Source organism: Vanellus vanellus (genome assembly GCF_965231255.1).
Source record: "Vanellus vanellus genome assembly, chromosome: 1".
Taxonomy (NCBI): Eukaryota; Metazoa; Chordata; class Aves; order Charadriiformes; family Charadriidae; genus Vanellus; species Vanellus vanellus.
Genome location: NC_138905.1, coordinates 5280782 through 5295975, shown reverse-complemented (window position 1 = coordinate 5295975; position 15194 = coordinate 5280782). Strand labels below are relative to the sequence as shown.

The following is a 15194-nucleotide window of genomic DNA, read 5'->3' as shown; positions in this document are numbered from 1 at the left end:
GGGGAGCCCATGTACGGACGTTTCCCCGTGCCTTTGGTTTGGAAGGACCTTGCAGAGGGATCCAGACTTCTGCATGTCTATTATATGGAGATCTTGGCAGCTGAGACCCACTTTTAGGATAAAAACTCAACTTAAGCTGGTGCCCACAGTGACAGGTTCATATAAAGGTGCCTGGAAAAGTACCTGGAGAGGTACCCAAGGATGAAGGAGGCTCAAAGGTGTATTTTGCAACAGATACCACTATTAAAGCAAGGATTAGCTGCTAGAAGGGACCTCAAGCTTAGAAAGCAGAAGAAAGTTTCCCTTCTTGTATAATCAGGCGACCCTTCTCCGCAGACGGCTCTGGCACCAGCCTTGTCTGCTTGGTGTCCAGGGGAGCTGGGAGCTCGGAGGTGCCCATTCCCATCTCGGCTTTGTCCCTGACGTGCTCTGTGACCTGGCACAAATCACTTCACCGCCCCGCTTCGGTTTCGCTGTTCGTAACGCCAGCAGAAAACAAATCAGTCCTTGTTCACAGAAAATGAGTGACGCTGGCCCGGCCCAATGATTTCTCCGAGCACATCTGATGGGAACTAACACAGCTTTTGAGTCCTTAAGCCATTAAACTAATACCCACACTGAATAGTTATCTGTTTTTATTACCCTCTCCCGGCAATTGCTGGGGGACACCCACCTGCCTTGCCCAAATGCGTGCAAGTGTAGGAATGGCATGGTGGGATGTGTTGCACCGTGATGGCAAAATTCAACTAGATGTCTCAGGAGGTCCCCTTAAGTCTTAAATTCATATAAATAATGATCAACTGTGTTCCCCAGCTGCGGAGCACAATGCCAGCAGGAAAGAGGCAGGTTGCTCTCTGCAAAGGTCTCGTCTCCAGCAGCTTCCATGCTCCTGGACACAGAGGTGTGGAAGGTGTATCTCCAGAAGGTGACAACAGGCACTTGTCTTGCACAGGAGGGAAACGTGCAGTGTCAGACAAGTAAAAGTGAGAGGGACCCATTGCAAGCAGCAGTAAACTCCCGATTAAGGACAACTTGAAATGGAGGTAAAAGAGCTAAATTTCTAAGTCATTGCGGAGAATTGGAGTACCTTGGGGGAGGCAATGCCAAGAGCGCACTGAGCTCTGAAACTATTTTGCAACATGCGCATCCAAGGTTGGATTCATACCAGAAGTCTGAGTAAGACTATTTGGTAAGTGTTAACTCCATGACCAGTGCATGCGATCCAGAAGCGAGAAGAAAAACAAAGAGGTGATGCAGCTCTGCAGCCATTTAAGCAGGGCTTTGGTAAACAGAGCTGGTATAACACTCACCGGAGCCTCGGGCACTGGCTAAGGCACCAGCTCCTCCCTCCACCCACCTGCAGACTGGATGAGTTGTACAAAATTTAGCCTGGTGGGAGACCTGGCAATTAATCTGGTCCCCCCGCGTCTCCCCACCGCCCTCCTTCCCCGACACCAAACCAGCACGCTTGGTTCTGCTTGTAAACACAACCGGACCATCAACCGAGGCCAACTGAAAATGAGGAGTCGGGCGGGCATCCCGAGATCTGGAGCCTGTTAAAAGCCTGGGGGACGTTTTCCAGCGAGCTGGTGGAGCGTAGCTTTGCCAACATGGGCACCTGGGTGTGGGAAGAATGCTGGCAGGGCGATGAACTCATTAAGGTGGAGCTCTGTCACCACCTCCCGAAGGAATCTGAGATGAGTCCATTGCGCTGCCATACCCTTGTGCAAGCGAGTGTAGGAAGGATCAGTCACTGGAGCTCCGCGCTTCCCTCCTCTACACGTCGAAGTCAACGCCACCAGGAGAAATAGGAGCCCTTTCCATGTAAGTGAACTGAGCTAGCTGATATCAAGTGACTCATTAAGGGCTTACAAAACTTAAGTAGACCATAGCGTTGAGCTCTAGTAGTGGGAACTTCTTGGCTTGAAAGGAGGATTTGATACCTGCCATAAAGCTCACCTTGGGCCTCACCATCGTTAGCAATAGCCGAGCTGCCCTTGGATGTGCTTGCAAGAAGTTGCAAACCGCGCCTCTTTTAACTGTGAAGAATTAATTTTCCAAAGACCCTGGGCACAAAGATGAGCTGGACCTGCACCGGGCAAATGATGAACTCCAAAGCCTGCCATGCAGGTGATGATGGGTGGAGGTGGAATCCAGATGTTCTTACGCTAGACAAATACGCATCAACTCAAACTTTGTGTTTTCTCAGTAGTTTATGACATTGCACCCTCTGCTCACCCCTTCATTTCGCCATCCAAGCCCCTCAAAAGAATGAAAACATCCCATGATGATTAGATTCATTAGAGACAAATGATTCTCATTTTCTATATTTGCAGAAGCCACACTAAGAAAAAATAGGTCCATGCCCTTAGTGGTACAGAAGAATCTGTGTTTGGCCAGATGTGGATAAAAGACTCAAACTGTTGGAAAGATGACAGCTATGTTTACAGAGAACAGCGGAAACTTTGCCACCAGCGATATGGATCATGTAAGAACTGCCTGTTCCTCCTGCCCTTTTGTTACCACAATAATGCGGTTGGACTTGATGATCTTAAACGTCTTTTCCAACCTAAATTATTCTATGATTCTATTTTAATAATAAAGAGGAAAAAGATACTCCAGGCTTCTGAGCACTGGTTTCATCACGTAGCTGTGCTATGGGTGTGTGCTATGGGTGGAAGTTTGAATACACTTGAGATTTACTCCTTTCAAGGCATATTTAGTAGCTGCTAATCCAGAGGCTACACAGAAGGGACAAGCTTGGCATCAGTTACCTTCTGTGTGCTGCTCTTAAGAACATTTCTGTTGTCCATGGCCCAGATTCATGTTTGTTTAAAAGCAGAGGTATGTATATTGTCTTCAAAATAGCTAAATAGTCATCTTAAACACATCTGAAGTGGAATCACTGTCGTTTGGGAGCACGGGGCAAAAATGGTCCATCCTTTTGACCCCCATAGGTCACGTAGCCAAACCTTGCAGAGCACAGAAACACGAGATGTAGAGAATCATATGGGGCAGGATCAGCTTCCAAAGGGGTTGGTAGGCAGGAGACGTTTCTCCCAACTCTAAGGGACACAAGGGTTTTACAAAATAGGTCCTTTGTGGTTTGAGTAAAGTGAGTAGAGTCTGAATAAAGGTTAAGCAGATGCCCTGTGATGGTTGCTTAAGGTGTGTCTTTGCCATGTTTGCTATGAAACCTCTAGGTAGACTTAAAAAACATCCCAGATAGGACATACGTATGATACCTGAACTTTAGGTTCAGTGAATTTGGAAGGCATTTCTCCATTGTAAACTGTCCACCAAGTCACAGCATCTCCAAGGGACTCTGTCGCTGGTTCAGCTCAAGATATTGCATAGGTCATGGTTATATTCCCTAAACATCACCTCATGTTTTAGATAGCTACGACACCTACAGTGGGATCCTCAGCACAAAATCCTTGCTTTGGGATATTTGTTTTTGTCAGGCCAAAGCAACCCCGAAAAGCAAATAAATGCGGCATTTAGCCTGTGGCAACTGGGAGCGTTGAAGGGATGTGATTCCTCCTGAGCCGTGGCACGGCAAATCCAGCCTTTTAGAAAGCAGGTGGCACTAAGAGTCGATGGTCGGGCTGGGTTATTAGGTGCTGAGGCCAAGGCCTGGATTTTGGGCTTGACTGAGCATCTGTCTTTGCAGAAAGTATAGAGAACAACAGCATCACTTCACCCTCAGCATCTCAACACGTGCCCAGTCCCAGCACTAACTCAAATATTTCACAGCCCACAAAGCCCAGAGAAGGCAGCTATTGTATGATTTGAGGGGTATATTTTGATGTCCCTGAAGTAAATTTAAGCAAGAAGCTGTTTCTCAGGTAAACCCCACCAGATACATCCCTGGAAGAAAAAAGAACCAGTGGCAAAATAAGGTCTCGATGTGAGCCCGGCCAGGCTCCTCCCAAAGCAAGAGTCAAAATCAGCCTTTCTCAACATCAGGGTCGGATTCAGGTTGGAAAACTTCTTGGATGAGGGTCAACTAAAACTTGCAGAACCAAGGGATCTGTCTGGTTCAGGAGTGTAGTAGATGTTTTCCAGCTCCCAACCTCAAGGAAAACACAAGTGCAGAAGCGCAGAGAAAGGCTCAGCTGAGGAGAAAGTTCAAGGACAGACCCGGCACTGGGGGAGCTCCTAAGAGTTCTGCAGTTTTACCCACCCCGTGTGAAGGGTGTTATTCTCGTTATTTAACCCGTGGGAAGGTCTGGGCTGCCTTTACAAGCTCACCCGGGTCCAAGGCTGAAGCAGAGCTGCCAAAGCAGGAAACGTTATCCTCCTCCTGGGGATGGAAACTGGGACACGCACTGATCCTGCGCCCAAACGCACCAGAAAAGCCACGACAGAGCTGAGAACGGTGTCCGACTTTTCCTGATGACAAGATGGTGTTTCTCTCTTTGAGTACATGTAATGGTCACCATGTGGACAACAAAACCTACGAGCAGATGCATACCCCTAAGATGACAATTCTTACAGCGTTTGTTAGAAAAGCGCTGTAAATGACCTCTCAGTTAAAAATAAACAATTGCACACTATTCCCTGCCCCTATTTCCTAATTTGTTTCTGTATAGGGAAAAAAAAAAAAAAAGTTTTTTTAAAAAAATTGGATGCCAAATTTAAAAAATTCACAGCAAATAGTGCCCAGTCCCACACCTGGGGAGGGATGAGCTTGAAGGAAGAAGACTGAAGGTCTCCTGCACACGGCTAAGCAGCAGCAGCAGCGCCGGAGGCCCCGGGTGACACGGGGGTGGTGGGACGGTGACACCTCATCACGCTTGTCATTAGTCCCGCAGTGAGCAAACGACAGGCACAGCGAGTTGTCAAACCCACGCTGGCTCAGGGAGGAATCGACAGGCGAGACTTTGTAATTTATAAGCCAAATACCTACTTGTGACAGGTGATGAAACCTAAATTTTTGTAAATGTGTTTTAAGCCTCTTTCGCCCTCATCCCCTTGTTTGTTTTCTGTTTGGTTTTACAAACCTGTTTCAAAGTCCTTATGGGGACGCTCACATTGAGAACACAACCAGGGGCTGGGTATTCATTAGAGAGGACTTTCTCCATGTCTTTTAAAAAATACTTGGAAGATCTTCCGCCTATCCTGGGTTTACTTGACACTTTGCTTCTTGAAAAATCCGCCTCCTTGGTTGAAGCTCGAGGCAGCAACATTCCACCAAATCCCAACTATCAGCACCTGCTTGGTGCCACCACACTGAAATCTAAGTGTCCCTCTGTGCAAGGCACCCAACAGCCGCCGAGCTGCTGTGGTGTTGGCCCCGGCCACCAGAGACCCAAGTGAAGGGTCAGGGTCTCCGGAGCAAACAAGGACTGGAAGGAAAATTACGGGGGAGACTGCCAAGGGGGAGTGGATGACGGGGGCATGGTGGTTCTGTAGCCCCCAGCTCTCCTCCTCTCTCCCTCCGTAGAACATGACAGGATTTAAAGTCCTGGTGAGAAGGTCACTCCATACGCACGAAGAGCTGCAATGGTTTAGGTTGGAAGGGACCTTTAAAGGCCATCTAGTTCAACCCCCCTGCAATGAGCAGGGACGTCTTCAAGTAGATCGAGTTGCTCAGAGCCCCGTCCAACCTGACTTGGAATGTTTCCAGGGATGGGGCATCTCCCACCTCTCTGGGCAACCTGGGCCAGTGTCTCACCACCTTCACCGTAAAAAATTTCTCCCTTTTATCTAGTCCGACTCTCCCCTCTTTGAGTTTAGAACCATTACCCCTTGTCCTATTGCAACAGGGCCCATTCAAAAGTCTGTCCCCCGCCTTCACCCAGCGTAAACCTTGGCCACCTTCGAGGGAAAGCCCACCAGGAGCAGCCGCCGTAGCTCACGTTTAAAGGCTTCGGCTCACACCAGCCAGGTAGGAGCCGTTCGCCGGCCGTAAATCTCCCGTTACAGCCTCCTCTGCCGCACAGCACACAGGGATTAGTAGCAGCTTTCTACTTTTTAGGTTACAGCTGATCCGAAAGTCCCCAGAAGAAAGGGAGAGTTTCCTAAGCAGCATGACTGACAAGATGGTGAAGAGGGGGTTTATTCAGAGCATTATCTAATTCATTCCCCGGCGAAGGAAACTCATCTACTTTCGAGACTTAAAACTTCTAAAGAAAACTGCTATGATCTAAAGAGATTGGCCATAAAACTATTTGTATTGAAAACTTAGCCAGCGTGCCTTTAGTGAACTTCATTCATTAACATTCTTCCTGGCAAGGTTTCCATATCTCAGCGTTCATTTTATACTTTAATTTGGTTAGTAGGTCTTTGTTTAATCGTCCTATTGAAAGGAGAACAAAGAAGGTTTAGGTGATACAGCGAAGTAATACACTATATTTTATCTCTGGAAAGCCCAGACAAAGTCAGCAGGCTCTGATACCCTCTGATTCAGGGTGGGTTTTGTTTTTTTTTTTTTTTATTCCCTTTCTCTTCCAGGACATTTGGAATCACAAATCAGTTGCGGAGCATAAAGATCCTCACTGTACTTAGCTGTGGACACCTTCAGAAAAAGAAACACCTTGTCAAGCAGAGAAGTGATGCTTTGAGCACGACATACAGCCCCGAAGGAAGATTATCTCAGGAAAAGTGCATCCCCATTACTCCGGGGATGGATGATCTGCATTTATATCTCTGCCCTCCAATAAAAATCAGTAGTCAAGACGGTTTCTTCTGTTTCTGAGCTTTGTTGTTACTGTCTCGATATTAGACGTCACGGATTTTTCCGGGTGCAAAACTCATTAACAAGTTGCGGTTTTGCCTAATGACTAACACGCTTCGCAGCGAGCACCCAGCACGGCCGTTTCCTCCAGCGACCTGCAGGCACAGGCTGCCCTAAAGGAGGATTTACGGGATAAAAAGGATTAAAAAAAAAAAAAAAAACCCAAACCCAAACCCCAAACCCTCCGCCTCGTTTCACAATACGGGGGGAGCTGCTCCCCAGCCCCGCCGTCGGCCGCGCGAGCGGGCAGCTCCTGGGCTGGTGTAAACTGACACAGCTCCAACTGACTCCCAACTGACTCCAGATAATCATCTGGCCCCAGAGTAAAGGCAGGATTCAACAAGCTTTTCTCACGGAATAGCTTTTACGCTCTTTTCTTGAATATTCGCTACCAATACTCGCTGCACCGCATAAACCCACTACGTACGGTGCGGCAGTAAAGAGGGGAAAATTCTGTCTTCTCTTCATACCGTGGGCAGATGGCCAGTTGGCCGAAAACTCACGGAAAACTCTTTAATTCTTTACTTGCTAAACTTTTCACCAGTTCTTCTCCAACTACCCGTGGAAATAGATGTTTTCCAGAGGCAATGCTCACCACTGGCTTTCCCCTTGGACGAAGCCGCCCTGCCGAGGCAGGACAACCATTCAGAGACACTGATGCTCCACCACCCCACGGTAGACACAAACCGACCCGCAACCCACCCGCCGTGCCCTCTTCCCACAGACAGAGGCGTCCAAAACCCAAATCATAAACGGATTCAAGGGGAACACGGACGCCCGACCGTAAAACCAAGCAGCAAAGCACAGGAGCAGCCCTAACTCTGGCCGAGTTTGCGGAGAAGAAACACAACCCGCGAAGTCGTAGCAGCGAATACGAACATCTGGGGCAGCAGCTGGGCGTCGGGTGGTACGAGGTGGGCTGTAAGGAAGGTCCATGCCACATGGCTGCTCGGGGGGTAACTATTTTTGGAAGCCGATTATTCTTTTATAGCACCGATTCCCGATACAGAGTGGCGTAAGTGGAAGGGGAGGGAGGCTCTGCTGGGCTACGGACCACGGCTGGCTTCAAACTGATGACCCAGAGGTGAAGGGCCCCTTCTCCCGTTACTAATCCCGTCAGCCGCACAAGCCTCCTGAAAACGACGCTTTGGTTTTATTGCCACAGGGGTCATTTATAAAATCATAAAACCCAGGGTAGGAAACCCACCCGGCGGCAGCACCGCACAGGCACGCACAGAAATAGCTGAACGGCCATCGAAACGGCAAAGTTCAGCCCTCCCACGGCACCTTGAATAATTTAGTTGATTAAATGTGAGAAGTTCTGATTGACGGAGGGGAGGAGGAAACGGATAAACAACTTACCAAAAGCTAGTTCTTTATTATTGCAACCAGACATGACCAAAGACTGCGAGACTGCGTTTTTTTTTTTTTTGTACGTCTGCACATTACACGCGGAGAAAAACAAGAATCAGGTTTGCAACATTCAACAATTCAAAATAAAATACAAAAAAAAAATCAAACCCAAGAACTTTCTTGACTGGTAATTAGCAAGGATGGAATATAAATGAGGTGGCATTGAACAAAGAAGGTAACAGTGCACTTTTAATAAACCAATTTCATCCACATCTCCACTGATTTGCAATTTAACAGTTCTATCAGCAAAGCCTCATTTCCCTAACTAGACCGGTACTTTTAAAAACATGACTAATTCACGCTCATTAATATCAATTTGGACGCATTTAAAAAAATAACTCTTAATATCTGCGCAACAGGTTAAATGGCCATATTCTCAAACATCAGCTGTTTCTCACTGTACGGTTTAAAGTAGAAATATCCCCAAATTAACCAATGAAATCGAAATGTTCTCTATGGCTTCGGAAATAAAAGGTGTATATTTTTTTTCCAGATTCATTCTTATATTTTATTTAGCTCTGAGACCCCTCACGCTACAATAACTAATACTGCCTTATTTTATTTTCTCTGCAGCTCCTCCCCTCATTTTCGATGGGGAATCCAACGCGTATTCACTTTATCGGTCTTTCCGTGGGGATACGCAAAGCGGAGCAACGCGTCGTCCGGCCTCAACGTTCTTCTGCATCTCCTCCATCTAAATAAGAGCCCGACGGTTTTGGCAAACTCATTTACCACTTGTTGGTTGTTTTTTTAAAAAAAAAAAAAAAAAAAGAGAGAGAGGAAAAAAAAAAAAGAAAAAAAGCTCAGCTACAGATTAACACACTGTCGCTCCTATTAAAAGTGCAGAGCCCCCCGGCCTAAGCTCTCAATTCAGAAGGCATTTAAGCACATGTATAACCAAGTGTGGGAACAGGCTCCTCGCAGGCAATAGGATTACTCACTTCTTAAGAAGTTGCCACATGTTTAAGTATCTGAATCGAGGCCTAATTACGGTGCTGGCCGACTCCTCGCGCACGCACCGCTGGGGCAGATCTCGCCAATCCCTTAAAGCCATAAGGACGGGCGTACGTCGCCCGGGCTTTTAATAGCTGCTAGGTTTGGATTCTCAGGCAAAGCAAAAGAAAAATCCTCAAGCCCTCAAAAATATTTTTTTTTTTTTTAAAAAAAAAAAAAAGGTACTTTATAAATATCAGGTATTCACATGTGTGAAAATCTTTTAATGGGAAGTGTTTTTACACACCAATGAAATGTACAAGCAATGAAAAGGTACATTGACAAAGACTAAAAAAAACCCAAAAAACAAAGTATAAAATATATTACAGGTCCACCGAAATAAATTCACACGGAAGAAAAAAATCGACACAATAGAAACTTTTCTTTTTTTTTTTTTTTTAAAAATAGAAGATATATCACAAAAGCTTGAACGTGTTTATTTTATGTTAGTACTAAAAATCAAGGAAAAAAGCTTCATATATTCTCATCACAAAAATATTTACCAGCCACTTTTTATTTCCACATTATGATTATCTGGCTCAGCAGGAGTAGAGGCTGAACTGGATCCAGACTACAGAAATCATTCCAGAAGGTCTCCTCAGTTTACAACTTACTGCAATTTACATTTCCCCCTCCTCTCCGCACCTTACTGCAAAGGTTCGAGAGGGATTAATAACAAATCGAGAAAGAATAGGAACAGATATCTGTATTTACAACATTCATCTTTGCTGCTGCCGAGCCGCGGGAGCGGTACCATGAACTACCGAAGTCTTCATATCGCTCTGTGCAAATTCCCTTCGGTAGGCGAAAGGCAGCATCAGGATGTACCAAAATCCAACCCCCTGGGCTCAGCCGGTCCGCCAAACGCAACAGCCCCTACCGGAGAGCATCTCCTCGCCCCCCCATCCGCTCCAGAGCCCCGACCCCAAGAGGCGGCGAAGGAGGGTGAGACACGAGCGGGATGGATCCCCCCCCTGCGACGGAGTCGGGGCAGAAGGCGCCGCGGCGAGCGCACGACTTCAGTCCGCTGCCGAACCTTCAGTGCGCCTTGTGCTTCCTCTTCTTGTGTTTTTTGTCTTTCTTTTTGTTGGCGCACTTGGAGCAGAACCACTGTATCTCTTCTGGGGGTGCAGTCGTAATCCCAACGCAAGGCCTGGGAAGGACAGGAAAATATCGTCTCAGTGGAGTACCGTGACTTTTGTTTCTTACCCAAAGAAATGAAACTTTCCAGTAGGAGACGGGATCTGGCCTTCAAATTAATATAGCAATTACTTTATCATTATCTTAACGAGTAAATATCATGATCGAAGAGAAACCTGAAAACAACTTGCTTTGAAACAAAAAATATCGAAAGGACACTCAGATAAGAAATATTATTTTAATAGAAAATACGACCCCACTTTCAGGTATAATAGCCTAGATTTAAAAGCATTGCAAACGCTTCTTTAACACATCTGCAAAAAATCTCATGATTTTATGCAGCTGTTTAAGAAAACGCCTAAAAAGTGATTAATTCCCTCCAACCCATTTATAAGAGCTGACATTTATATTACTGCTTATACAATGCTTCATAATTTGAAATGTCTATCTGTATACACTACGCTCATAATCCTGTAGTTCTCACAAAAATTACCGGAATCAGCAATATTTCCCAGCAGTTTCAAAAACAACTGTTATCACCAATGCCCGTTAATTAAAAAGTAACTCTCCTTCACAGCTTAAAACCTGCTTTTTCAAATGCCGGAGAAGCAGAGATAAAAATATCTTCCAGATTATTGAATTGGACGCAGCAAAGCCATTCAAACATTCCCGGCGTCACGAACCATCAAATAAAAAAAAAAAAGGTTTTTTTTTTTTAATAACATAGCCCCAATTTGCCAGGCAACGGCAAATTAGGATGGATGAGAGCAACTTACCAGTGATACCAATCATCGCAGTCATCACAACCTATCATTGGACTGCCATCATCTGGCTTGTTACAGCCAGGACAGATCCAGATCTGGTTACCCCACTCGTCGCGGATCTGGTGCAAAGAAAAGGGATGTTAGCTGGTTTGCAGGGCGAAGCAGGCAGCAAAATCGACATATTTTTTTTTTTTTTTAATTAAAATTCTTGCTTATCCCACAGAACTATTCAGCAGTCACTGTTGTTATTTATGAAATCTCTGATCGCAAGTGCTCAGAGTTATGTTTTAATTTATTTTTCCTATACTGTACTTGTTGACAAAAGCACGCGTTTTCCTGTATTGTCCGGTAAACCAGTAAAGCCAGTTGTACCGCCCGACCTCAGCACAGGCATTCACATATAGCAGCGAGAGCTTTGGGACACAATTCCTTCTCTGTCCGTACTATTGCGACTTTTTCAATTCTACCCAGTTAATGGCACGAAGGAGCGACGGCAGCCTCCTGCGTCCCATACCGGTCGTAGACGTGTGTAAAATATACAGCGCTGTGGGTATATATCGCCGTATTACTTATTAGCCAAAGTCTTCAACTCCAACTAGCTGATAAGATCAGGATATAAAAAAACTTGTTACTGAGTAACTTTCCATTCCCCTTATGACATTTATGTCACAGTACAATTTACTAAAGGGTAAACGAAACAAGAGAGGCAGATCATTTACAGTATTAGGCAGCTGCTTACTGGATTTGTCATATTCAGAGCTTTATGATTTTTTTTTTTTTTTTAATGTTTATATCCCGCTAGACCCATTATTAGTATTTTTAAATTTCAAGTGGTTTCTTTAACAGTTCTTTGGTAAAAACATACACGCAAAATGTCCCAAAATCCACCCAAAGAAGTGCAATCAGCAAAACAATGTACAAAATGTCCGGGTTATTACCCTGATTTCATCATTCCTTTACGAGGATTTGCGCATTATCACTGAATCTCAAAAACATAAACTGTTTTGTTCTCTGCTTTTGTGCATCACTGCATTTGCACACGTCTAAGGCAATAACTTTTTTTGCTATCTGTACAGCTTACAAAAATGATATGAAAAAAGTAGTAGATGAAATGCCCCAAATGGTCTTCGGTAAAAAAAAGAAAAAGCCACTGCACGGTGGTCTGTACATCTTACACCACTTCCCGAAAAATCAATAGGAATGTACCAGAGCTGCAACCAACACATCACTCCTGACTGACTCCTCTCAAAGCCCCGAATTTTTTTTTTTTTGTGATTTAAAACTAGAAAATACAAAGCCCAGGAATATTAAGCAGAGAACAATCCCCTTCCCAACAGCGCAATGGAGTAGGCAACGTCACGCAACGAACTCGATTTTAAAGCCGATTGATTGCAATAATCATTCCTATCTCCGCATCTCATCTCGCATCCGCAAAGTCATTTTAAGTTGGTAGAGAAGCAGCTGCTCCGCAGGTAAATCCTCTGCGCCCGGTGTGAAAAGGTCCGCCATCATTTCTGTGGGGTAATCCTAGTATGGAGAGGCATCGCTGGGGGTTGTTGGGCTCCAACTTGCTTGAGCAACCCAACTGCGCCTTGCACTGTCCTCCGGCACCGGCGCTGGTGTTCGGCAGGCACCACATCCACAGTGCCGCCTGGTTTAGGCACCGGTGGGGCCAGCTGTAGGCAGCACTGCCTGATGTTTGAGACCCCACCTGGAGTAATGTGACCAGCTCTGGAGCCCTCAACATAAGAAGGACATGGATCTCTTGAAGCAGGTCCAGAGGAGGGCCACAAAGGTGATCAGAGGGCTGGAGCACCTCTGCTGTGAGGAGAGGCTGAGAGAGTTGGGGTTGTTCAGCCTGGAGAAGAGAAGGCTCTGGGGAGACCTTAGAGCGGCCTTCCAGTACCTGAAGGGGCCCTACAAGAAAGCTGGAGAGGGACTTTTTACAAGGGCGTGCAGTGATGGGACGAGGGGTAATGGCTTCAAACTGGAAGAGGGGAGATTTAGAACAGATATTAGGAAGAAATTTTTCACTATGAGGGTGGTGAGACACTGGTCCAGGTTGCCCAGAGAAGTTATGGATGCCCCATCGCTGGAGGTGTTCAAGGCCAGGCTGGATGGGGCTGTGAGCAACCTGGGCTGGGGGGAGATGTCCTTGCCCATGGCAGGGGGATCGGAACTAGATGATCGTTAAGACTCCTTCAGCCTAAACCATTCTATGATTCTATGTTGCCTCATTAGGTCCAGAGAAGGGCAACGAAGCTGGTGAGGGGTCTGGAGAACAAGTCTGATGAGGAGAGGCTGAGGGAACTGCAATTGTTCAGCCAGGAGAAAAGGAGGCTGAGGGGAGACCTTACCGTTTTCTACAACTACCTGAAAGGAAGTTGCAGCGAGGTGGGGGTTGGTCTCTTCTCCCAGGTAACAAGTGATAGGACAAGAGGGAACAACCTCCAGTTGCAGCAGGGGAGGTTTAGATTGGATATTAGGAAAAAGTTCTTCACCCAAAGGGTTGTCAAGCATTGGAACAGGCTGCCCAGGGAAGTGGTGGAGTCACCATCCCTGGAGGGATTTAAAAGACATGTAGATGTAGTGCTGAGGAACATGGTTTAGTAGTAGCTTGGCATTGTTAGGTTAACAGTTGGACTTGATGATCTTTAAGGTGTCTTCCAACCATAATGATTCTATGATTCTACGATTAGAAGACAGACACCCTAACTTATCCAAACTTTGCTTTTCCAGGGGGATGTTTGTCTGGAGAATACCTGCCTCAGGCTTTCAGGGGCTGGAGAGGGGCAGGGTGGTCTATAACCATCAAACCCTCTGCCTGTGTCTTAACCAAGAGCTTGGGCTGCTGAATGAGGATGTTAAAAATATTGCATAACTTCTCATTCCTTAATGAGCCAAGGGTCGTGGAAGGAGGGACAGTATGTGATCGCTGAATGCTATTTTAGTACAAACCGCAGAGAGTTAATGATAAGAGCACACTTACTCAGATGCTATCCTACAGGGAGATCCCACATCGTATCTTTTTTTTTTGTTTTAAACTATAAGATCATCCCCCCGTCCTCCCCTGCAGAAGGGAGTTGCGCACCTCTGTCACGTTGGCTCCAATCTTATCTTCTAGAAGAGCTTTCCCGAGCGACCCGGGGAAAGCCATTTCATCATTCTCTGTCCTGGACTCCCTTCATACAAGGGGCTAATAGTTATTAATTATTCCCTTCTTCCTCGACCTCTCTCTACACTTCTTGACTTATAAATGTCTCACATCAGGATTCTCTCTGTCTGTGCACACAGTTGGATCCTAATGCAGCAGAGCCCGGGTTTCAACTATAATGTTGAATAAAAGAAAGAAAGAAAGAACCCGGACCCCACATGTCCTCTAAATTCTCCATAAGGTCCTAAGAGTGTCACCGCTAGAAGTACCTAGGAAAAGTTGTAGGTTTTCTTTCTTCAAACTAACATCACCTTGAAGTTATTTGCTTTTAATGCTTACTGAAAAAAATTGGATGTAGTACAGTATTTTGGAAATGTTTCTCTCTCTGAGTGAATTTCCAAGCCCTGCTGCAATAGGTAAGAGTGATGCTGCATTTACGCCTGCGATACAGAAGGTGAGGACGTGTATCCTGCACACTGAAGACACGCACAGCCTATGCGCCGTCGTCTGGTGCTGTAACCAACTCCGGAGTGAAATGTAGCAGCTGTTTAAATAGAGACCAGTAACACGATATAACAGTTGAAGTCCAGCAGGGAAGAGCACCTTTTCCATTAGAGATGGCAGGGTAGATTGACACTAGGAATCATTATAAAAACAAGAATAATAAAAAAAAAAAAAGAGAAAAATCATGCATTTGTTGCAATTAAAGCACAGGAAACTCTGTAATAAAAGCAAGTTTCAAGTGTTTTAAATGGCGAGATTTTTGAAACTGCTGCCCACTACAGATAAGCAAGGTGTCACCAACCATGCTGGAATTTAGCCGGGAGAGGGAGGATAACAACACTGCAACCATTGTTAGTGGTATCTGCTGCTCTTCAATGACCAGAAACCGTCAGGACTACCATTTTACACTGCATCTAAACCAGGAATTTTCAGTAGCACAGCAATCCTAGTCCTGCTCAGAGTTATGTCCGCGTTCTTTTAGAGA

At 45.7% G+C, this 15194-nt stretch overlaps 1 protein-coding gene across 1 annotated transcript in view; it reads right to left on the bottom strand.

Moving 5' to 3' along the window:
- Window positions 1-9569: 9569 nt before the first annotated feature.
- Window positions 9570-15194, bottom strand: part of TAF3 (TATA-box binding protein associated factor 3) — a 124350-nt gene continuing 118725 nt past the window's right edge. The window contains exons 6-7 of the mRNA XM_082485635.1: window positions 11065-11171; window positions 9570-10301 (exon numbers count right to left, since the gene is read on the bottom strand). Of these exons, the coding sequence (XP_082341761.1) occupies window positions 10187-10301; window positions 11065-11171 (222 nt within the window). The 3' untranslated portion in view covers window positions 9570-10186. The remainder of the gene's footprint in view (window positions 10302-11064; window positions 11172-15194) is intronic.